General features: G+C 34.6%; 1 protein-coding gene across 1 annotated transcript in view; it reads right to left on the reverse strand.

Moving 5' to 3' along the window:
• Positions 1 to 24,172, reverse strand: part of LOC142865699 (uncharacterized) — a 65,223-nt gene that overhangs the window by 35,332 nt on the left and 5,719 nt on the right. The window contains 1 exon segment of the mRNA XM_075998895.1: positions 23,875 to 23,949. Coding sequence (XP_075855010.1) covers positions 23,875 to 23,949 — 75 coding nt within the window.

Here is a 24,172-nt window from a genome sequence, read left to right on the forward strand (position 1 = left end):
AACTTCCACCCATTAAACATCCTCCACACAGAAATATATGCACACATACACACATATGAATGATACAATTATGATGCTACTAAACAGGGGGAAATTATGGAATATAAGTTATGAAAATATTGTGAATCAATTGGGAGTATAAATATATTCATGGATGTGAAGCACTGAATGAGACAGTATATTTAGTAATTCTATAAGGTAAGCGTGCAAAATAAACTATATTATAGTTTTGGTATTTGGCTATAATAAAGTTGAAAATTTACTCTTATTTATACTAGAAAAAGATTATTTAGAAGTGAAATAACATTAGATTTTCTTACATTTAAGCAGAGGCTATGCATTTGTACAAAGTTAGTGAGCCTGACTTTCTGTAGAATTGCCTCTGAAAACTTAGAATTGGAAATAATGATGCAGAAAATATGACTATCTGTCGCTAGGGTTTCTGGTATTACAGAAACAAATCCAAATATCTCCACTGTTCCCCTTTACAGATTTCAGAAATGACACATCAAAAGGAACTTAAAACATGGAGCTAGGCATGGAGGATCACACCTATAATCCCAGCACTTTTGGAGGCCAAGCAAGAAGGATCACTTGAGGCCAGGATTTTATACCAGCCCTAGCAACATAAGAAGATTCCATTTTTACCAGATAATAATAATAATAATGAAAAATAATGGCTGGCCATGGTAGCTCATGCCCATAGTTCTAGCTACTTGGAAGACAGAGGTTTTAGGATCCCTGGAGCCCAGATGTTTGAGTTTGCAGTGAGCTATGATCAGCCACTGTAGTCAAGAAATGGCAGGAGAGCAAAACCCTGTCAAAAGATGGTTTAATGTAGTGGTCTTCAAAATATGCACAGATAGTCCCATAACTCCTAAACAATAGAAATGCTAATAGATAATGTAGTCCCTTATAAGCTATCACAAGAAGTATGGCTCTCACTGACTTCTAAGGATGATCACTTCATGGGTAGAATTCTTAGAGAGTTAAAGAGTCTGGGACAAAAGATGTCCTTCTGGAAGATAAAGAGCACCTTACACAGGCTTCTAAAAATCATTTCCAACTGAACAGAATATTCCAAGCCACTTTTGAATATCTGCCTTCCTCTTTGAGATATACCTCTCTAACATTTGTTATGTGCTTCACTGAATCTCACTCTACCTGGATATTTAACTGTTGTTTCCTCTTTCTTCATAATCCAGGGCTCTATCCTTTGCTCCAGACATGCAATCAGCTCTGGCTTTGAGACAGCAAGACCTGTTTCATTAGAAAAATTTCACATGACTCTTACTGAAGACTTTCCAATTACTAATGCAGTATTATCCTTAGTAAACACAACATTACAGAAGATTCTATAAAATTCCTTTGCAACATATTGTTTTCTCACAGACCCTGTAGAATGATAAAAAATTATTTCTAATTTATGACTAGAGCACCAATTCCCACTAGCACTAAATAAATAAAGGTGGAAATTCTATTCTAAGGTGCAGGCAACAATTATATACCCTGATTTCTAGTGTAACTACTAATCTAGTGTGAAATATACATATCATTCCAAGAAAGGGTAAGGTTCAACATAACATGAGACATCTAATGATTTTATTTTACACAACAACAATCTTCAAATTTTCTGTAAAAGCATGGATATAAAATTCATTAATGTAAAGTAGATACTTTTAAGGAACTATATACAAAATATACTAATGGCCTTAATGTGGAATAGGAATTCTGTACTTAAGTGATCCTCACCAAGTGAGACCAGGTTTCCATAGTTCTCCAACATCACATCCCTATACAAATTCCTCTGAGCATTGTCAAGGCATGCCCACTCTTCTGGAGAGAATAATACAGCCACATCCTGAAATGTCACCATCTCCTGTAAAAAGACACATATTTCCCAAGTGGCCATAGAGAGAGTTATTCATTTGACTATAAGGAAAATAAGTTATGAGAACTTTTTCTGACATATGAGTGACTAGAATTATCCAATGTGATATTTTTGAGCATATTGATATTCTTGAACATATTCTCTTATTCACAGGAATGAGGATCAGAAAAGATGTATGAAACTGTGTGCATATAATTCTGCTTTAGATGATAAAGTATTTAATACAAAATTAAAGGCCTCAGTACAGTAATATAAATTTATAGGTGTTATATTTACATCATAGAAGTAAATTGTGCATATTTCTCACATAGGTAAACATAGAGATTTAGAAAGTATCACATAATTTTGATCAGTACAATAAAGACCTGGAGATTTCTTTTTTAAATGCAGGCTCTAATTCAGTAGATCTGGGGTGTAGTCTGAATCTCTGCCTGTCACATAATACAACTACTGATAACAATGCTGCTTGCCTAAGGAGGGTATATTGTCAATATCCAATAAGTGGTAGACTTTGAATTTATCTCAGTTCATCTGAACAGAACACAGATAATAGCCTTCATTTTTCAAAGCAATGTATAAGAATAAATTAGAGCTTCCGGATTTAATGTGATGCCTCATGCACATCAGTCAGTAAATCTCCACAAGACTCTTAACAATAAAGAAAAAAAAAACAATTAACTTTATATTGGATGAATCTGTCAGAGAGCATCTTAAGCAAGTGAATGAAATTAACATAACTTTAGCTGCACAAATTGGTGTTAGGCATCGTTGCAAAGAGGAGGACACAAATCACTGCTGGGATGGTAGTGGCCAACAATATGTAACCATGAAGAATCATCAATTTATGCAAATTTCAGATACAGATATTTCCTATATTTTGTTATCTTTAATAATGTATGTAAATACTTTAGCATCATGCAGAGCAAGTCTTCTATTTTCTCTTTTCTCCATAATTATTCTTTTCAATCAATGCTATCCTCTTTCTAACTTGTCCTAATGATATTTTATGTAGAGCTAATGAAGCATCCAGATCAAACATTGAGAGTACATGTTTCTCTTCCTCACTGAAATCCAAAGACTCTATCCCATCCTCAGGACAATCTCAGACATTCACACTATTCTATCTTGACCTGTCACAATAGGAACATTTTCAATATTACGTGTCATACAGTTATTATGAAACTTGGTTATTGTCATAAGAAGCTTGTGGGAGAGAATATAGAGCAGGTTCTGTTATATAGGGAGGAAGGATTTTCCAGAGCTCCTTGACTATCATAAGAATAAAGAAAAACATGTAGTTACAAAACTTTTTATGCATATACATCAGAAGTAAGAAGTAAATTTTACAAGTTCAAAAAACTAAAGTTCTACATGACTTTCTAGGAGAAAGAGTAGACATAACCCCTAAATTAGGACGCACTTACCTGAAAACCAGCCATTTCTTCTTCCTCTTCTCCTACTCTGAAATTCCTTTTCAGGTGAGATTGTGTAGAACAATTATAATTAAATCTTCAGACTACGCTTAAAGGAGTCAGCACAATTTTTTCCTTGTTTCCACAATATTCACAAGCAGGAGGAACATAAAATGCAGAAAGGCTACACTCACTTGTTGTTAGTCAGAAAAAAGATTCAGCTATGATCAGCTCCTTTATGGAGACCAAAAAGTGAGGGTCTTCTGTCTTTTCTTCTGGTTACCTCCCCCTGCTACAGGTGCCAGGAGATTCTGCTACAGGAATGGGAATCTGTACCAAACTGATCTGCCTCTACCAATCCCAAGAGAGCAGAACCTGTGACTTCCCTCTAGAACAAAGGCTAAACTCAATTCACATGAATATATGCAGAAGTCCTAATGCTTGATGCTGGTATCAAATTAGAATTTAGTGGGGCACAATTAAAACCACATGGATGTTCCCACCTAGCCCAACAGGCAGGTGATGGTGTTTCTTCAATCTAACCACGTTATCCTAACTGAAACCGGGGCTGAGAGGTAATTACCTTAAAATTGTCTCTAAAACATCGCTGTGAATATAAACCATGTGGTACTGTGGACCTCACTCTAAGAAATGTGATCTGGTGGTGTGGAAGGGGTACATTAATTGGGTTCTTTGACATGTCCCCTTTTAGTGGTGATGTTGTTCAATCTAGATCCATTATTATTATAACTCAGGTAGAGACAGCAAGCACAGCATACATACTGCCTTTTGCCCTACACTCATCACAACATATATTTCATTTCCAAAGTGAAGAGCAGCACAATGCAATGTCTACTGAGCATGTGCTATGTGCTCAGAAGTATAGTATGTTGCACTGTAAAGAAGGCTTTACATTGTGTGATTTAATCCTTGCTGTGTCAGAAAAGGTGAGTAGTAAGTGTCCAATAATTTACAGAAAAATTTAGATGTGGTGCCAGCCTTTCTATTCCTCTAACACAATTATAATATGACATTACACAAGACATTATAATACAAGACATTATAAGACATTATAATACGACATTACAGACGATCTAGAAAATTGTCTACACTCACCCCAAAATGGTTTTTTCAAACTCAACTTACAAGTCCATGTTGATCTCTTACACTGCAGCATATGTCTCCCCTGAGTTTTTGGTACATCCCTATTCCAGATTATGTCCCTGTCTTGCGAATTCTAGGTTGAGGCAGGGCTAGTTTCCTTCCCTCTCTGTAAAAGCAAAGGATACACAAGTGTATACACACGTTGTATACACATGTTGTGTATCCTTTGCTTTTACAGAGAGGAAAGGAAAACAGGAAGAGAATTTCCTCTTTGGAACCTGTCTAATGCATCTTGAGGAACCTTAGACCTTTCATTCAGAATTCAAATCTGCAGATTTAGGTCTCTAAAGAGGCATGGATTCAGTAGCACTCATGCACACTTCCTGGCATTTGGGCAAAACAGAAAGCAGAAAGGGAGTTTGTGTCACACACAGTGCACAGTATCTTGTTCCCATTTCTGTCTGAGCCCCATGGTCTCTGAATCCATTTCAGTTCTAAAGATGTGAGATGCATTTAGAGAAAGGATAGAACTACTGATTTTTATCCTATTAGAGGGTATTCACAGGAATCTGGTCTAAGTATGCTCTGGAGGGACAGTAGACACCAAAGAGGCCTAGAGAACTTACTGTTTGCTGATGTGGGGACAGGGAATCTCTGTGTTGCAGACTTGCAGGTTACAGACTGGAAGCCCAAGAAGGAATCTAGTGTCCAAAGCCCTTCTAATTTAGAAGTGGTGGGCACATTTTATGTTTATGTTGCATTTTTAATTCTGGAAAGTGTTCAGGAGATATTAAAAGTAAAGAGTCTCCAACTCAGAAAACCTATCCACAAAGTTAAAAAAGAATTGAAAAAAAACCCCTCCTATCACTCAATTAAAGCAGAATGTGATATGCACAGTGCCAATCCACTGAGACATTTCAAAGGTACAACATAAAGTTGTTACTGGACATAGCTAGGCAAATCCTTTTACATACATGTTATCTAGATAATAATTTTCTGTGAACAAAGAAGAAAGAAGACTGGACAGCCCTATTTGTCATAAACGGTGCACCCTAAACTTACTTGGTTATCAGTGAGACTTTCTTTTTTTGGTAATTGCTTAATTTCAAATAAAATACATGGGTGTGAAGTTATTGCAGGAGGAGATAATTTTGCAACTTAAAGAGAAATGCAGGATAGAATGTAATAAGTAGTCATGGTGTGTTAAGAAATGTATGGCTTTTCATTAAGTACAAAATCTTTATTATAAGCATTATAGTAACAATGTAATTATACATATAATGAAAAAGAGCTTTGGAAACATTATTCTTCAAAGTAAAGACACTGATAAAATGGATCAGAAGTGATGTCTTTTTACTCTGTAACCCCACAGTACATTTTTACAACACATTATCTCCAACTCTGAGTTACATTGGATAGGTTAAAGTTGGTGCAAAAATAACACTTTGTTCAATCTACAACATGTTTGACACATTAAAATTATTTTTAATCTAATGAAACAAATTAAGTTTACATGTAATCTAAAAATATTCCAAATTTCATTTGATTTTATTATCTATCATAATGTATAATATTAAAACAAGTTATTTCTAATATTGTAATTTTTCATTCTGATTATAATGAGAAGAATATTAGCCTGTATACCCACATCATACATCACTTGAGATACTGTTTGTTATAAGAAAAATCCATAGTACCTCTCCACTTCATAAATCTTACATTTCAGTGATTTTAATTTCCCATGGAAAAGTACATGAATAATGCCTACTGAATACACAAAGACTACTAATAAATGCAATGTAGCTATCATTAACTACACACATTCACATACACGCTTAGAATGAAAACATACCATCTACTGTATTTAAAGTTGAACACTAGTATTTGCTTGTCAAAAAGGAAAAAAAAATTATACATTTTATATTTTTACCCTACCCTGACCAGAAAGTATATTTTACATGTAATTATAACTCTCACAAAATCTCTCTCTTTTTAAAACTGACATACAAGTAAATCAACTAACTATTTTAACTGGGTGGTACTCTGTAATCAACAACCTGGTTTAAAGAAATTTTTGAATGTGTTAGTGCATTAGTGTATTACACTGTGAGTCCTCTGATATTTGTTTAGACTTGATTCTTCATGAAATGTGTTCTGAAATTCATTATATCTGTAGAGTAATTTTAACTATCAATTCTTTGTGGTTCTCTAAAGTATATCTTTTGCATAAATATTTTTTCACATTCATTGTATTTGTAAGATGTCTATCTCTTAAAATTTTTGTGATGTTGCGGAATGTTGGAGAAATTTTGGAGCATTTTTTTCAGTGTAAGTTCTCCCATGTCCAGTAAGATCTCTGTTGTAACTAAAAGTATTGTCAGCACTCTACATTATGATTGTTTACTTGAAGTATAAGTACTGTTGTGCATTTTAAAGCTAATACTTAGGGAAAGCACTTCCATACTGATTACATTTATCTCACTTTTATCAAGTATAATGTATTTGGTGTTGAATAAAATGTGAGCAGTTATTAAAGACTTTGCCACAATTCTCACATTCATGGAATTTTTCTCTGTTATGCCTTCTTTTATGAAGATTAAGGTGTGAGGACTGGGAAAATGCTTTGCTACATTCCTCACATTTGTATGGTTTCTCTCCTGTATGGATTCATTTATGTAGAGTGAAGTCTCTGAGCTGGTAAAAGACTTTGCCACATTCTACAACATTTTAGGGTTTACCTCCAGTATGAATTCTTTTATGTTGAGTAAGGCCTGAACACTGGGTAAAAGCTTTGCCACATTCTTCACATTTGTAGGGTTTCTCTCCAGTATGAATTCTTTTATGTTGAGTAAGGTTTGAAGACTGGTTAAAGGCTTTGCCACATTCTTCACATTTGTAGGGTTTCTCTCCAGTATGAATTCTTTTATGTAGAATAAGGGTTGAGGACAAGTTAAAGGCTTTGCCACATTCTTCACATTTGTAGGGTTTCTCGCCAGTATGAATCCTTTTATGTTGACTAAGGCTTGAGAACTGGATAAAGGCTTTGTCACATTCTTCACATTTGTAGGGTTTCTCTCCAGTATGGATTCTTTTATGTAGGGTAAGGATTGAGGACCGGTTAAAGGCTTTGCCACATTCTTCACATTTGTAGGGTTTCTCTCCAGTATGAATTCTTTTATGTAGAGTAAGGTTTGTGCAACAGGTAAAGGCTTTGCCACATTCTTCACATTTGTAGGGTTTCTCTCCAGTATGAATTCTTTTATGTTGAGTAAGGCTTGAGAACAGGTTAAAAGCTTTGTCACATTCATCACATTTGTAGGGTTTCTCTCCAGTATGGATTCTTTTATGATGAGTAAGGATTGAGAACTGGTTAAAGGCTTTGCCACATTCTCCACATTTGTAGGGTTTCTCTCCAGTATGAATTCTTTTATGTACAGTAAGGTTTGTGCACCAGGAAAAGGCTCTGCCACATTCTTCACATTTGTAGGGTTTCTCTCCAGTGTGAATTCTCCTATGTATAATAAGTTTTGAGCAACAGTTAAAGGGTTTTCCACATTCTTCACACTTGTAGGATTTCTCTGTGGTATGAATTTTTCTATGTCCAGAAACATTAGAACTGTGGTTAAAAGTTTTGCTACATTCTTTAAGTTTGAAACTTTTCTCTCCAGTATGTCTTGTCTTGTGGTTATTTAGATTTGATGATTTGCTAAAGACATTTATACATTTATTACATTGGACGATTTTTCTATGGCAAGTTGACAAACATTGGGTAAGACCATCAGAACATACTTTCTGCTTCTTACACTCAGCCACACACTCCCAGTCTCTTCTTAAGTGTATATTTTCAAGGCCACGGCTTCCATATAGTCTCATTATTGATTTCTGAAAGGGGTCTTTTATGCCCTGCTCTGGTAATTGGTCTTTGGTGCAATAGTGAGACAGTTCTGAAAGAAATGAAAATAACAAAGTATCTCACTAACCAGACTCAGGTTAATATACTTCACAATTTGAATATATAAAACTATACAAAGCACGTTAGCAAGAAAGCACAATAGAATACCATGGTCTTACTTCCATCATAGATGTATGACCTTAAAAACATACTTACAACCATGATTCTTTTACAAATCATAACTGCTAATAGTTCATAGCACCCCAACTGAGAAAAACACCAAGAACCACAGGAAGGGAAGGAAACTTTGTTGCATTTACCCACCAAAGCCCTTCCTCCATGCTGACACTGAGTTATCACTTTAGTAGTAAAATCCCATCTCCTGGATTCCCTTTCAAAAGAGAATGAAACTATGGGCACATGTCCACACATGTGTTTTTTGTGGCCTTTCCAAAGGCTGGTTTCCACCTCCCTTGACAACTACATAACTCTCTGAGAAAAATATCCACATATTAAGAATAAAATTCTGGAATATCATAATGATGTTGGGCAAAATATTTAATTATGCTATAAAATTTGAAAGGCAAAATAAAAAAAGATCATTGCCATGTGTTAATTTCTATACTATATTAAAGGACATAATTATTGACATTGATATCATAAAGGTGAGGGCAGATGTAAAGATTAAAAATTTTTATATACAACTGAAGTAGTTATTCATTTAACATAAGTAGTAAGTTCAAAGATTTTAAGTAGTTCTTACAGTGATCATCAGAAAAAATGTTTATAGAGATAAAAGAAAGCTAGGCAAAGAAACAAAATATGTCACTAAAAATCAGTGAGGCACAATGCAGGACAGAAGGAGAGAAAGAAAGAAAAGACAGTGACAAAAGTTATATAAAACAATTAACATAAGAGAAATTGTAAGTCCTTCCTTTGAGAAAATTACGTAAATTTTATGTACTAGTGTTTCCAGTCAGAGGCACAGTTAAATAAAGAGTTAAAAAAAATCCAACTATATTCTATCTAAAGCGACTTGACTTAATTCCTGGTGAGAACAATAGACTACAACTAGAAGGATATAGCAAGATATATCAGAAAAACATTTAGCATCTAAGAGCAGTGGAGTTCAAAATTATATTAGGCACATTATTTTGAAGTAAAAAACGTTATAATTTTTAAAATATACTTTAAGTCAAAACTGTCACAAGAGAAAAAAAGGCAATAAATATAAAAAGTGGTCATTCACGGAGGGCCTATGACAATAATACATTTATATGATATCTATCTTTATCTCACATCAAGGTTATCAAATATATTTTTATAAAGCATTGACAGAAATGAAGCAAGAAATAGACAACAAAATAATACGTTACTTTGATATTCTATTCCACTTTCAATAATAATAAAACCAGTCAATTATTAATAAGAAAACAAAAGATTTGAAAACACTACAGAGCTATTAGACCTAACAGATATATTGGAAACACTCTACAGAATAATAGTAGAATATACAATCTCATTGATAGCTCATAAAACGTTCTTCCTAAAAAACTACCTGTTCAGCCACAAGTCTTAACCAATTTTAGAAAATTGAAATTTTACTCACTTTAATTTTTGACTATAATGGAATGAAACTGAAAATAAATAATAGAAGAAACACAGAAAAATTTACAAATATAGGAAAATAAACAACACACTCTTGAATACGTTCTTCTTCAACAGAAGAAGACCTAATGTTGTGAAGATATCCAGATTGATCTACAGATTAAATGCAATTCCTTTCAAATTCTCAATTTCAGTTTTTGAATAATAGAAACAGCAAACTTTTCCTTCAGAAGTTTCATTAAATGTAAATGGTTTAGTCTCTCAAATGAAAAATAAGATGAATGTATGTATAAAAACAAACAGAACTCTACAATATGCCACCTACAAAATCCTTCCTTTAAAAGCTCTAAAAAGTCAAATGGTTGAAAGTAATGTAAAAAACACTACATAAATAATAGGAAGGGGATATTGTGGCCATAATTAAAGAAAATACACTTTAAGTCAAAAGCCATCAGAAGAGACAAAGACTTTTATAATGACAAAATCGGTCATTTAGGAGAAATCTATAGCACAGAACACACATAGACAGATGATATACATGTAATGTACACATTTTAGGTTAGATATTTTTTAAATATATATTATATATCAGGGCTTTGCATGATATGTGATTATTTCAATGATGAATATATAAGGCTATGCCTCATATATATGATTTCAATGATGAATACAAAAATTTGACAGAAGATAAATAAGAAAACAGATAATGGGAAAGACATTATAGACTAGTTAGATGTAAAAGACATTTAAAGAGGTCTGCAGTCAAAAGCAGCAGAATACACTATGGTTTCAATCATACATGGTAAATGCTATTAGGACACTTAAGTCTTATCAAGTTGAAGAACCCTAAAATCATACAACATATATTTTTTGACAAAATTGAAGTGGAACTAGAAATCAAAAGCACAATATAAACTGGCTAATACAAAAATATGTCAAAATTAAACACATTCTTTAATGCATTCATGCTCAATGGTCAGATGATTTAAAATTGTTAAGATCCTGACACTGTTTTAGTAGATGTAACATGAAATGCATAATAAAGAAAAAGGAAGAGAAGAAAAATGGGATTGTATCACACTTCAAATTTTTTTGCAGAAAGGAAAAACTTAGTAGAGTAAAAATGCCTCCTTTTAAATGGGTAAAAATAGATGCAAATCAAATATTTGATTGAAGTTAACATGGTGAATAAGTAAAAAATGATTAAAATTCAAAAACAATGGTGAATAGTTTGACTAATAAATGGACAATAGATTGTTCTGGCATTTCTGCAAGGAAGATATACTAATGGACAAACATAATTTGAAAGCATCCTAAAAATTATTAAACTATAGAGAAATCAAAACAATATCACAATGATTTACCATCTCACATGCATTACATTGAGAACTTAAAAGTAAATAAAAGCCTATGCAAATACATACATATGGTGAGAATGTATAGAAAGGGAAATGCTGCCATGTTATTCTGAGCCTTTGATTCTAAAAATTACAAAAAAATTGAAATAGAACAGATCACAAATTTAAAATATATGAGGAATCAAAATCAGCTCTATGGTGGGTAAAGAAGGATGCACTTGTTTTTCCCCCAAAGAACAAAAAAATTTGACAGCCATCCATGGAAAATTACAATTATCTGAATTTGGGGACTTAAATGGAAGGTCATTAAACTCTAGTGGAACCATAGATCTGGGAAGGTGATTTAGAATATTCAGGCTCTCATCCACCTGACAAACTTAAGGACCCATTGTCCTGAATACAGACTGCAACATGGGTCAACCATCTTAGATATGCAGTCTCCAATGGTTCCCTGTGACAAAGTTGGAGTGGTGTTTCTCATCCAGAGACTTTGGGAGAGACACACCTATCTGCAGCCATGGAGGCAGACTTGAATAACTTGGTCTTGCTATCATCTGTAAAGCAGAACTGTGACTCTGTTACAGCAGTCTGAACTATAGTCCATGTCCAGTTCTTTCAGTGCATAGATCCACACAGCGACCTGCAGGGACTCTTCCAAGGTACTCGTTGGGAGCCACACTCAGCCACACATATAGTATCAGCCCTAAAATATGCAGACTGAAATGCACAACCATACCCTAGTATGTGGCATACACATCCTAATCCTGAAGGCAACCAGTTTACCCAGAAACAAGAGAGGATTGGAAACTATCCAAGCCCTTTGGAACTGGCCCACCAGATGCAGACTCCACTGCAGAGCAAGGGGCAGCCTTGTGACCTAGCTACAGAAACTCTTCATTGTAAACCCAGTGGAGATTCCTTTAGCCCAAATACTCAAAAGAAAAAAATCTTTACCTTCCAAAACCAGTTTATAAAATCTGGGAAAGCTATTTAATCCTTCATATGCACAGATACCAATATAAGGTTAATGTGTAACCTCTCTTAATGCTTCTATTTTATCAAATTACTACAAGACCTAAGCAGAAAAATTAGGCAATAACATGACCAGATCCACTCAAATTAGAAAGGAAAAAATAAAAATAACACTATTTGCAGATGACATTATCATATATATGAAGAACAATAAAGAAGATAGGAAGAAAGCTTTAAAAGTAATAAAACCCCCACTTAAGTCACGGGATGTAAAATTTACATACAGATATCAGTTTCTTTTCTATACACCAATAAAGTACACAATAAAAAAGGAAAATACTCTCATGTACAATACCATCAAGATAATAGATTTCTGAGAAAAAAAATTAACATTTGGTTAAAAAAACCTCTTACACTGACTACTCTATGATATTAATAAAAGAAATTGAAGATGACATGAGGAAATAGAAATATATTATCCAAAAGAATGTATGCATTCAATGCACTCCCTATCAAAATTCCAGGGGCATTACTTGACAGTATTAACCAAAAATTCTAATATTTATATGATCTCACAAACACCATTAATGAACCCTATACATAATTAGAAAGAAGAAAAAAGGTTCCAGCATCACACTTTCAGATTTCAAAATAAATTTTAAGGTGGGAGTAATAAAAACAGCTAAATATGTGCCTAAAATCCAACACAAATAACAATGGGAGAGAATGGAGAACTCAGAAATAAACCAAAACATATAAGGTCAAGTAACATTTATGTGGGCACTAGTAATGCACAATGCAGAAAGTATGGCTCTTCAATGCTTGGTGCTTGAAAACTGGATACCCAAAAACTAATGAATAAAAGAAGACTATTTTTTTCTTATATGACACCCAAAATGTAACTCCAGATGTAATAAAGATTTAAATGGAAGATATAAAACTGTAATGTATCTTAGAAAAATTGTATAAAGAAAAGGAGAAATATGAGAAAACCTTGACCTAAGACTTGCAATTATCTTTTTTTTGGATATGACACAATAAGCACTGGACCAAAATCTGAACAATTTTGGCTGCATCAAACTTAAAATCCTCTGCACAGCAAGGAAAAAAACAAAATAAGAAAATATATAGGATGGGGGAAAATATTTTCAATGTTTATATTGTATAAAATGTTAACACCCAAAATATATAGGAAACTCATATTTTTCAAATGCAAAACAATGTCATCACCCACTTAAAAATAAGCAAAAGTTTATGTAGATTATTTTCAAAGAAAACATACCAGTTTTCAACAGGAAACATGAAGAGTAACACAGCATAACCAAAACATCTTGTAAACACAAATGAAAACTATGATAAGGGATCACCGCACAAGTGTTAAATGGCTAATGTTTGAAACAAGAGACATAACATGTGAGGACAAGAGTGTGCAGGAAATCAATCCCTATAGACTGTTACTGATTGTAAATGGATAGTGTTGTCATAGAGATTTGTTAAAAATATAAATAACACAACTGCCTTATCATTCACCAATTCTACCTATAACCATGTAATATCAGTATCTGAAGAAGATTTTGCACCCCATATATATCGCACCATTATGCACATTTTCCAAGAAAATGGAAACAAACTAAATGCCTGCTTTGATGAATAGATTAAAAAATGACTGCACAAACACATACCATATAATATTACTAAGACATGAAAATGATAAATATCCTGCCATTTCAACAACATAGATGGACATAGTAGGCATTATGTTAAGTAAAATCAGCCATTCCCAGAAAGATAAATACTGCTATGGATAATTATTTTTAAAAAGTTGAATTTACAAAAATAAAGAGTACAACAGTGGTTTTCAGGGTGTAGAGTCAGGAAAAATGAGGAGATGTTTAACAGTAAAATCTTTTAATTATAAGATGAATAGATTTGGAGATCTATTGTATGGCAACATGATTAGGGTTATTAATAATGTTTTATATGCTTAAAATTTGTTAAGACCATAGACCTCTCTATTAATAAATTTTCTCAGTATAATTAAATGGTAAATATGTGAGATGATGGAATAGTTTATGCCCTTTATTATATTGTTTTACTATTTATACACACATCTGATCACTACAGTGTGTACAATAAATATATACAGTTATATAATTCTTATTTGTGGAAACTTCCACCCATTAAACATCCCATACACAGAAATATATGCACACATACACACATGTGAATGGCACAATTCTGATGCTACTAAACAGGGGGAAATTATGGAATATAAGTTATCAAAATAGTGTGAATCAATTGGGAATATAAATATATTCATGTATGTGAAGCACTGAATGAGACAGATTATTTTGGAATTCTATAGGGTGAGAGTGCAAAATAAACTATATTATAGTTTTGGTATTTGACTATAATAAAGTTGAAAATTTACTCTTATTTATACTAGAAAAAGATTACTTAGAAGTGAAATAACATTAGATTTTCTTACATTTAGGCAGAGGCTATGCATTTGTACAAAGTTAGTGAGCCTCACTTTCTGTAGACTTGCCTCTGAAAACTTAGAATTGGAAATCATGATGCAGAAAATATGACTATCTTTCCCTAGGGTTTCTGGTATTACAGAAACAAATCCAAATATCTCCACTATTCCCCTTTACACATTTCAGAAATGACGCATCAAAAGGAACTTAAAACAGGGAGCTGGGCATGGAGGATCACACGTATAATCCCAGCACTTTTGGAGGCCAAGCAAGAGGATCACTTGAGGCCAGGATTTTATACCAGCCATAGCAACATAAGGAGATTCCATTTTTACCAGATAATAATAATAATGAAAAATAATCGCTGGCCATGATAATTCATACCCATAGTTCTAGCTACTTGGAAGACAGAGGTTTTAGGATCCCTGGAGCCCAGATGTTTGAGTTTGCAGTGAGCTATGATAAGCCACTGTAGTCAAGAAATGGCAGGAGAGCAAAACCCTGTCAAAAGATGGTTTAATGTAGTGGTCTTCAAAATATGCACAGATAGTCCCATAACTCATAAACTCCACCTGCACAGATAGTCCCATCTATTAGCAATGCTAATAGATAATGTAGTCCCTTATAAGCTATCAAAAGAAGTATGGCTCTCACTGACTTCTAAGGATGATCACTTCATGGGTAGAATTCTTAGAGAGTTAAAGAGCCTGGGACAAAAGATTTCCTTCTGGAAGATAAAGAGCAACGTACACAGGCTTCTAAAAATCATTTCCAACTGAACAGAATATTCCAAGCCACTTTTAAATATCTGCCTTCCTCTTTGAGATATACCTCTCTAACATTAGTTATGTGCTTCACTGAATCTCACCTACCTGGATATTTAACTGTTGTTTCCTCTTTCTTCATAATCCAGGGCTCTATCCTTTGCTCCAGACATGCAATCAGCTCTGGCTTTGAGACAGCAAAACCTGTTTCATTAGAAAAATTTCACATGACTCTTACTGAAGACTTTCCAATTACTAATGCAGTGCTATCCTTAGTAGACACAACATTACAGAAGATTCTATAAAATTCATTTGCAACATATTGTTTTCTCACACACTCTGTAGAATGATAAAAAATTATTTCTAATTTATGACAAGAGCACCAATTCCCACTAGCACTAAATAAAGAAAAGGTGGAAATTCTATTCTAAGGTGCAGGCAACAATTATATACCCTGATTTCTAGTGTAACTACTAATCTAGTGTGAAATATACATATCACTCCAAGAAAGGGTAAGGTTCAACGTAACATGAGACATCTACTGATTTTATTTTACACAACAACAATCTTCCAATTTTCTGTAAAAGCATGGATATTAAATTCATTCATGTAAAGTTGATACTTTTAAGGAACTATCTACAAAAATATACTAATGGCCTTAATGTGGAATAGGAATTCTGTACATAAGTGATCCTCACCAAGGGAGACCAGGTTTCCATAGTTCTCCAACATCACATCCCTATACAAATTCCTCTGAGCATTGTCAAGGCATGCCCACTCTTCTGGAGAGAATTCTACAGCCAAATCCTGGAATGTCACCATCTCCTGTAAAAAGACACATATTTCCCAAGTGGCCATAGAGAGAGTTATTCATTTGACTACAAGGAAAATAAGTTATGAGAACTTTTTCTGACATATGAGTGACTAGAATTATCCAATGAGATATTTTTTAGCATATTGATATTCTTGAACATATTCTCTGATTCACACGAATGAGGATCAGAAAAGATGTATGAAACTGTGTGCATATGATTCTGCTTTAGAGGATAAAGTATTTAATACAAAATTAAAGGCCTCAGTACAGAAATATAAATTTATGGGTGTTATATTTACATCATATCAGTAAATTGTGCATATTTCTCACATAGGGAAACAGATTTAGAAAGTATCACATAATTTTGATCAGTACAATAAAGAACTGGAGATTTTTTTTAAATGCAGGCTCTGATTCAGTAGATCTGGGGTGTAGTCTGAATCTCTGCTTTTCACATAATATAACTACTGATAACAATGCTGCTTGCCTAAGGAGGGTATATTGTCAATATCCAATAAGTGGTAGACTTTGAATTTATCTCAGTTCATCTGAACAGAACACAGATAATAGCCCTCATTTTTCAAAGCAATATATAAGAATAATATAGAGCTTCCAGATTTAATGTGATGGCTCATGCACATCAGTCAGTAAATCTCCACAAGACACTTAACAATAAAGAAAAAAAACAATTAACTTTATATTGGATGAATCTGTCAGAGAGCATCTTAAGCAAGTGAATGAAATTAACATAACTTTAGCTGCACAAATTGGTGTTAGGCATCGTTGCAAAGAGGAGGACACAAATCACTGCTGGGATGGTAGTGGCCAACAATATGTAACCATGAAGAATCATCAATTTATACAAATTTCAGATACTGATACTTCCTATATTTTGTTGTCTTTAATAATGTATGTAAATAGTTTAGCATCATACAGAGCAACTCTTCTATTTTCACTTTTCCCCATATTTTTGTGGTTATTCCTTTCAATCAATGCTATCTTCTTTCGAAATTTTCCTAATGATATTTTATGTAGAGCTAATGAAGCATCCAGATCATACATTGAGAGTACATGTTTCCCTTCCTCACTCAAATCCAAAGACTCTATCCCAGGACAAATCTCAGACATTCACACTATTCCATCTTGACCTGTCACAATGGGAACATTTTCAATATTACATGTCATACAGTACTTATGAAACTTGTTTTTTGTAGTAAGAAGCTTGTGGGAGAGAATATAGAGCAGGTTCTGTTATATAGGAAGGAAGGATTTTCCAGAGCTCCTTGACTATAATAAGAAGAAAGAAAAACATGTAGTTACAAAACTTTTTATGCATATACATCAGAAGTAAAGAAGTAAATTTTACAAGTTCAAAAAACTAAAGTTCTACATGACTTTCTAGGAGAAAGAGTAGACACAACCCCTAAATTAGGACACACTTACCTGAAAATCAGCCATTTCTTCTCCCTCTTCTCCTACTCTGAAATTCCTTTTCAGGTGAGAGTGTGCAGAACGATTATAATTAAATCTTCAGACTACGCTTAAAGGAGTCAGCACAATTTGTTCCCTTGTTTCCACAATATTCACAAGCAGGAGGAACATAAAATGCAGAAAGGCTACACTCAGTTGTTCTTGGTCATAGAAAGATTCAGCTATGATCAGCTCCTTCATGTAGACCAAAATCCTATCTTTTCTTCCGGTTACCTTCCCCTGCTACAGGTGCCAGGAGTTTTTGCTACAGGAATGGGAATCTGAGCCAAACTGATCTGCCTCTACCAAACCCAGAGAGCAGAACCTGTGACTTCCCTCTAAAACAAAGGCTAAACTCAATTCACATGAATATATGCAGAAGTCCTAATGCTTGACTCTGGTATCAAATTAGAATTTTGTGGGGCACAATTAAAACCACATGGATGTTCCCCTCCAGCTCAAAAGGCAGGTGATGGTGTTTTTTCAATCCAGCCAGATTATCCTAATTGAAAGCCTGGGCTCAGAGGTAATTACCTTAAAATTGTCTCTGAAACATCAATGTGAATGTAAATCATGTGGTACTGTGGGCCTCACTCTACGAATTGTGATCTGCTGGTGTGGAAGGGCTACATTAATTGGGTTACTTATTGTGTCCCCTTTTAGTCCTGATGTTGCTCAAACTTGACCCAATATTAGTAGTACTCAGATAGTGACAGCAAGCACAGCATATATACTGCCTTTTGCCCAACTCTCATCACAACATATACTTAATTTCCAATGTGAAGCGCAGCATAATGCAATGTCTACTGAGCATGTGCTATGTGCTCAGAAGTATAGTTTGTTGCACTGTGAAGAGCATTTACATTGTGAGATTTAATCCTTGTTATGCCAGAAAAGGTGAGTAGTAAGTGTACAATAATTTACAGAAACATTTAGATGTGGTGCCAGCATTTCTATTCTCACACAACTATAATATGACAAGACACAAGATCTAGAAAATTGTTTACACTCACCCCAAATAGGTCCTTTCAAAGTCAACTTACGAGTCCCTGGTAATCTCTTACACTGCAGCATATGCCTCCCCTGAGATTTTTGGTCCAACCTCAGTCCAAATCATGTCCCTTTATTGCAAATTCCAGGTTGAGGCCAGGCCTAGTTTGCACTGAACTTTTGTATTCTTTGCATTTACAGAGAAGGAAATAAAACAGGAAGAGAAATTCCTCTTTGCAACCTGCTCTAATGCATCCTGAGGAACCTCAGACCTTGGATTCAGAATTCAGAGCTGCAGATTTAAGTCTCTAGAGAGGCATGGATTCAGTAGGGCTCACTGCACATTTCCTTGAATTTGGGCAAGAAGAGAAGGCAGAAAGGGGGTTTATGTGTCCAATTCAGTGCGCATAATCTTGTTCTCATTTGTGTCTGGGGCCGATCGTCTCTGAATCCATTTCAGTGCTAAAGATGTGAGATGCATTTAGAGAAAGGATGGAACTACTGGTTATTATCCTATGAGAGTGTATTCACAGGAATATGGTCTAAGTATGCTCTGGAGGGACAGTAGACACCAAAGAGGCCTAGAGAACTTACTGTATGCAGATGTGGGTCAGTGAGGCTCTGTTTTGCACACTTGCAGGTTACATACTGCGAGCTCAAGAAGGAATCTACTGTTCAAAGCCCTTCTAATTGAGAAGTGGTGGGTACATTTTACGTTTATGTTGCATTTTCAATTCTGGAAAGTTGTCAGGAAATATTAAAAGTAAAGGGTATCCAACTCAGAAAACCTTACCACAAAGTTAAAAGAGAATTAAAAGAAAACCCTTTTATTATTCAATTAAAGCATAATGTGATATGTACAGTGCCAATCCAATGAGACATTTCAAAGGCACACATAAAGTTGTTACTGTACCTAACTATGCAAATCCTAACTTTTACATACATGTTATCTAGATAAATAGTAATTAGCTTTGATGAAAGAAGAAAGAAGTCTACACAGCCCTGTTTGTCATAAACAGTGCACCATAAATTTACTTGGTAATTAGTGAGGCTCTTTTTTTGGTAATTGGTTAAATTCAAATAAAAAACAAGTATCTCAAGTCAATGCAGGAGAAGATAATTTTGCAACTTAAGCTCAGTGCTCACTGAAGTTAGGATCCCGTCTTCATATGTAAATTGTGGGATAGGGAACTATCTTCCTTGATATTTCATTCTAAAGAGATGTTTCTCAGTTTCAGAAAAAACATTTCTTAAAAAAATCCTTTTCAAAAGTCTTTCAAAAGAATATATATATCTTAGGCAGATAGTTAAGATCTCTGACTTTTCTCGGGACAATGGTGCCCTGTTTTGGTGCTGTTTCCAGCCATTGCTCCACCTGGGGAGACGGATAAGGCTGCCATTGGATATTGGTGCTGCTCCATCCTTAGTTCGACCCTGATCTGCTTGTACACCTGAGAAAGGAGGGAATGTTTTATCAATCTAGCCTTTCCCCAGCCCAGGCATAATAAGATTTACAAAGTGATCTAGGGTATCCTAAGGGTAATATGTCATTAGCTTTAATCTGCATTGCAGTTCACCCTCCTCATGGGCTTTCTTGGAGGGAGCTCCTATAGTTTGATGACATTTTCAAGACACGTGTTGATTATTGGATAAGAACCTACACCTCTGAAGATACAAATTCTGATAAAATAAAATTAATGAGCATGTTACCATTTTAAAGTAAAAAAATAAAAACCACCCAAGAGCCCATCAACTCATGAGTGGATTATTAATATTTACTATATGTTTACAATGAAATATTACTCAATTTTAAGAAATGACAGTGAACTAGCACCGCTTATATTCTCCTGGATTTAATGAGCCCATTATCAGAAGTGAAGTGACACAAGATCAGAAGAAAGGGCTGCACATGTATTCGCCATAAAATTGGTACTGACTGATTAACAGTATAGTGGTCAGATGGTGGTGGGTGTTCACCAGGGATTCAGGAGTTTGGAAATAGACCCACATCTGAGGGATGCCCTGATCATCATGGAGGGGAAGGGCATAACTCTAACCCTTGCTAGTGAGAGGCACAGATATAAAATGTGACTGAAATGTTTGTACTCTCATATTTTCTCAAATAAAAAAATAAAAACCATACATGTTTTCTAAACTTTTTAAAAATACCAAATATTGAGTCACAAAGAAAATATAAACATCAATCAAGCAATGATTTCAAAGTTACTTCAGCAAAAAAGTCAAGTTTATTTAAAAATTATAAATGTATGAATAAATTTTGATTTAGTAATCTCATGCTAGGAATTTATGGTTAGGGTGACTTTAGTGAAAATGTAAAATGTAGGGAAAATTATGCGTTAAAAATATAAATTATTATGTCGCCTATAATGGTAGCATGAGAAGATTACTACATTTTAATAGAGATAATTATGTAAGGATACCATGGTTCTTCTATTTAGAGGTCTAGGAATTTAAAAAAATGCACAAACTGATACTTTGTACCCTTGGATTTTCTCTTTCTCCATCCCACCCTATGTTGTAACCACACTTCCCAGTATGAAATCAGCTATTTTGATTCCATGGATAAGTGAGATCATACAGTATTTGTCTTTCTGTGCCTGGCTTACTTTACTTAGCATCATGTCCTCCTGTTCAAAACATGTGGTCACAAATGACAGAATTTCATTCTGTTTGAAGGCTCATTGTGTAAATGCACCTCATTTTCTTCATCCATTCATGTGCTATTGGACTCTTGTGCTTGTATACCTGGGCTAGAATGAATATTGTTGTAATGAATATGGAAGGACAGATATATCTTCTACATCCTGTTTTTGCTTCAATTGAATATGCATCTAGAATTGGGAGTGATGGGTCATATAGTAACCCAATTTTCATTGTTGAGAAATCTCTATACTATTTTCTACATTGGCTGTAATGAGAAAATACATTTTTCAAGACTCATAAGGGAGGAGGGTGATTGGGATTGAGGGATCAAATATTATCTACTGGGTGAAACCTATATTTGTTCAATGAATGATACACTAAATGTCCTGAATTTAACAGTATATAATTCATAGGTTCATCAAATCAATGAACATGACTGGTACCTCCTAAATTTATTGAAATACAAATAAATTTGGCTGTCCTAATTTATATTCACAGCAACATTATGCAAGTGTTTCAGTTTCTCCTCATCCTCACGAGAACTTAGCATTCATCATATTGAGAACAGGCATTCTCACAGGTGTGAGGTAATAGATCATTGTGGCTTTATCTTTCATTTCCATGATGATTAGATAGGTTGAGCATTTCGACACATATCTGTTGAAAATTCATTTCTGTCTTTTGAGAAATGTCAATTAGCTTTATCATGTCCTTCCCAAAGTATACCTAGATAAAATCATCACACTGTGTCCAACATATACATATACTATTATTTCTCAATTAAAAACAAATATATAGCAAAATAAATAACAATGACCCAATAAGATTTTTGAACAGGAATAACAAATGGATATTTGATATAGTACACAAATAAGCCACATTCCAAAGGTATTACATTGAAGTACAAATAGAGAAATGAATAAAAGAAAGTAAATGACCAATTTACATATCAACTTTCAAGACACAATCATTTCTATTTGTCTGTTATTGTTCCTCAAATTATCTGGCTTTATAGTTAAATGCATGTGAATATGTCTCTCTACATATGGTAAATCCCACCATTTCAATGTATATGTTTCATTGTTTTAGATCTGGATTTTCAGTGGAAAGTTAAATATGTCATATTGCCTATTTTCTGAGAACTCTCCTAGAGGCTCCCGTTTGTCATATTGTAGATGAACGGGTTAAGCATTGGATTTAGGATGGTGTAGATGACAGAGACCACTTCTCCTGCTCGGTGGAATGAGACTTTTGTGGAAGGGACTTGATAATGGCAGCCAGATCAAATAGAGACTCCAGGGGTATGTGAGGAAAGTGAGTAGCCAGGGTTTCCATGTGCCACAGACTTAAGATTGTCACCAATTGAGTGGACGCAATGAATACATAGGAGGCCATAATAGCTAAGATAGGAGGGAGCAAAAAAATAACACCATGGATAAAAAGAACCTTATAAAGTGTCAGCAGAGACTAGTTTAAATACAGCTGGGATCTCAAAAATTAAATGATGACCTTCCCTGGAGGTGAAGAAATGGAAAGTCAGAGGGCAGAGCACATGGATCAAGGCATTGAGCACTGTCCTCAGCCAAGATGGAAGCACCAGGAGAGTACAGAGAACATGGGTAACATGCATTGAGTAGCACAGTGGGTTACAGATGGCCAGGTAGCCGTCCTAAGCCAGGATGGCCAGCATTTGACACTCTGTTGCCAACAGGGTGATGAGGAGGAAGAGATGAATTCCATAGTCAGTGTGAGAGATGTGATGATCCCTAGAGAGAAATTAGAGGGCCATTTGAGGAACAAACATGGACATATAGAACTGGTACATGAGGGATGGCTTACTCATCAGAAAATATAAAAGGCAGTGGAGAGGAGGGTAGGGCTGAATGAGAAGAATGACTGTGGTGTTTCCAGAAAAGACCAGGAATTCCAGCATGGTGAGGACAAAAAGGAGCCAGGGATCCTGGGGGCTGTGAAACAGGCCTAAAGGATGACACAACCCTTGATGTTTGTTGTTCTGCCTTGCTTGTTCCTTATTTGTTAACTTTGAAAACAGATTGAAAGAGATATATTCACAATCTGTACATAATTACTCTAAATTAAATCACAAGGCACTTTTCAGCACTTCAAAATCATTTTTTGCCCTCCCCTTCTTCTTTTAGTTTCAATAAATAATTATATTTCCCTTTCATCAGGATTTACTAAGGAATCATAAAAGGGTTCTAGAATATGACACTTGCCACATTGGAAGAGAGAACATAAGCACTGTTGCATTTGAACATGTACTTTTGAAATATTTTTACCTTAATTAAAGTTATAGAAATTGAAAACCTCTCACAATTACAGTAAACATCAGAAGAACCAAATACAATAATTTAGTTACACTAGACTATGAGCTAGTTAGAACTAAATAGCAACATGTGTTTAAAGGCTACAGCTTATACCACTGCATGGATACCGAACATTTTCAGTATTGAAGAATGTTCTGTTGGATGCCAAGCAGACACCAGCCATGGGATCACACTGTACTGGCCTATACATAAGACAAACCCACAGAGCAGCCAAACAAGTATAGCCAAAGAATGATCTACACTCAGGAGTGTACATGGTAACAGAAGAGCAAAATCTACATTCATCCATTCAGGTCATAATTCCTACTGCACTGGAGAAAAGGCTGGAAACAAAACAGAGAAGACTCCCAGGCTTTGTAAGCTTTCATTCTGTTTGTAGTGATGGGCACAAATATATAATGTCAG

This window comes from Microcebus murinus, chromosome 31 (genome assembly GCF_040939455.1).
Source record: "Microcebus murinus isolate Inina chromosome 31, M.murinus_Inina_mat1.0, whole genome shotgun sequence".
Lineage (NCBI taxonomy): Eukaryota > Metazoa > Chordata > Mammalia > Primates > Cheirogaleidae > Microcebus > Microcebus murinus.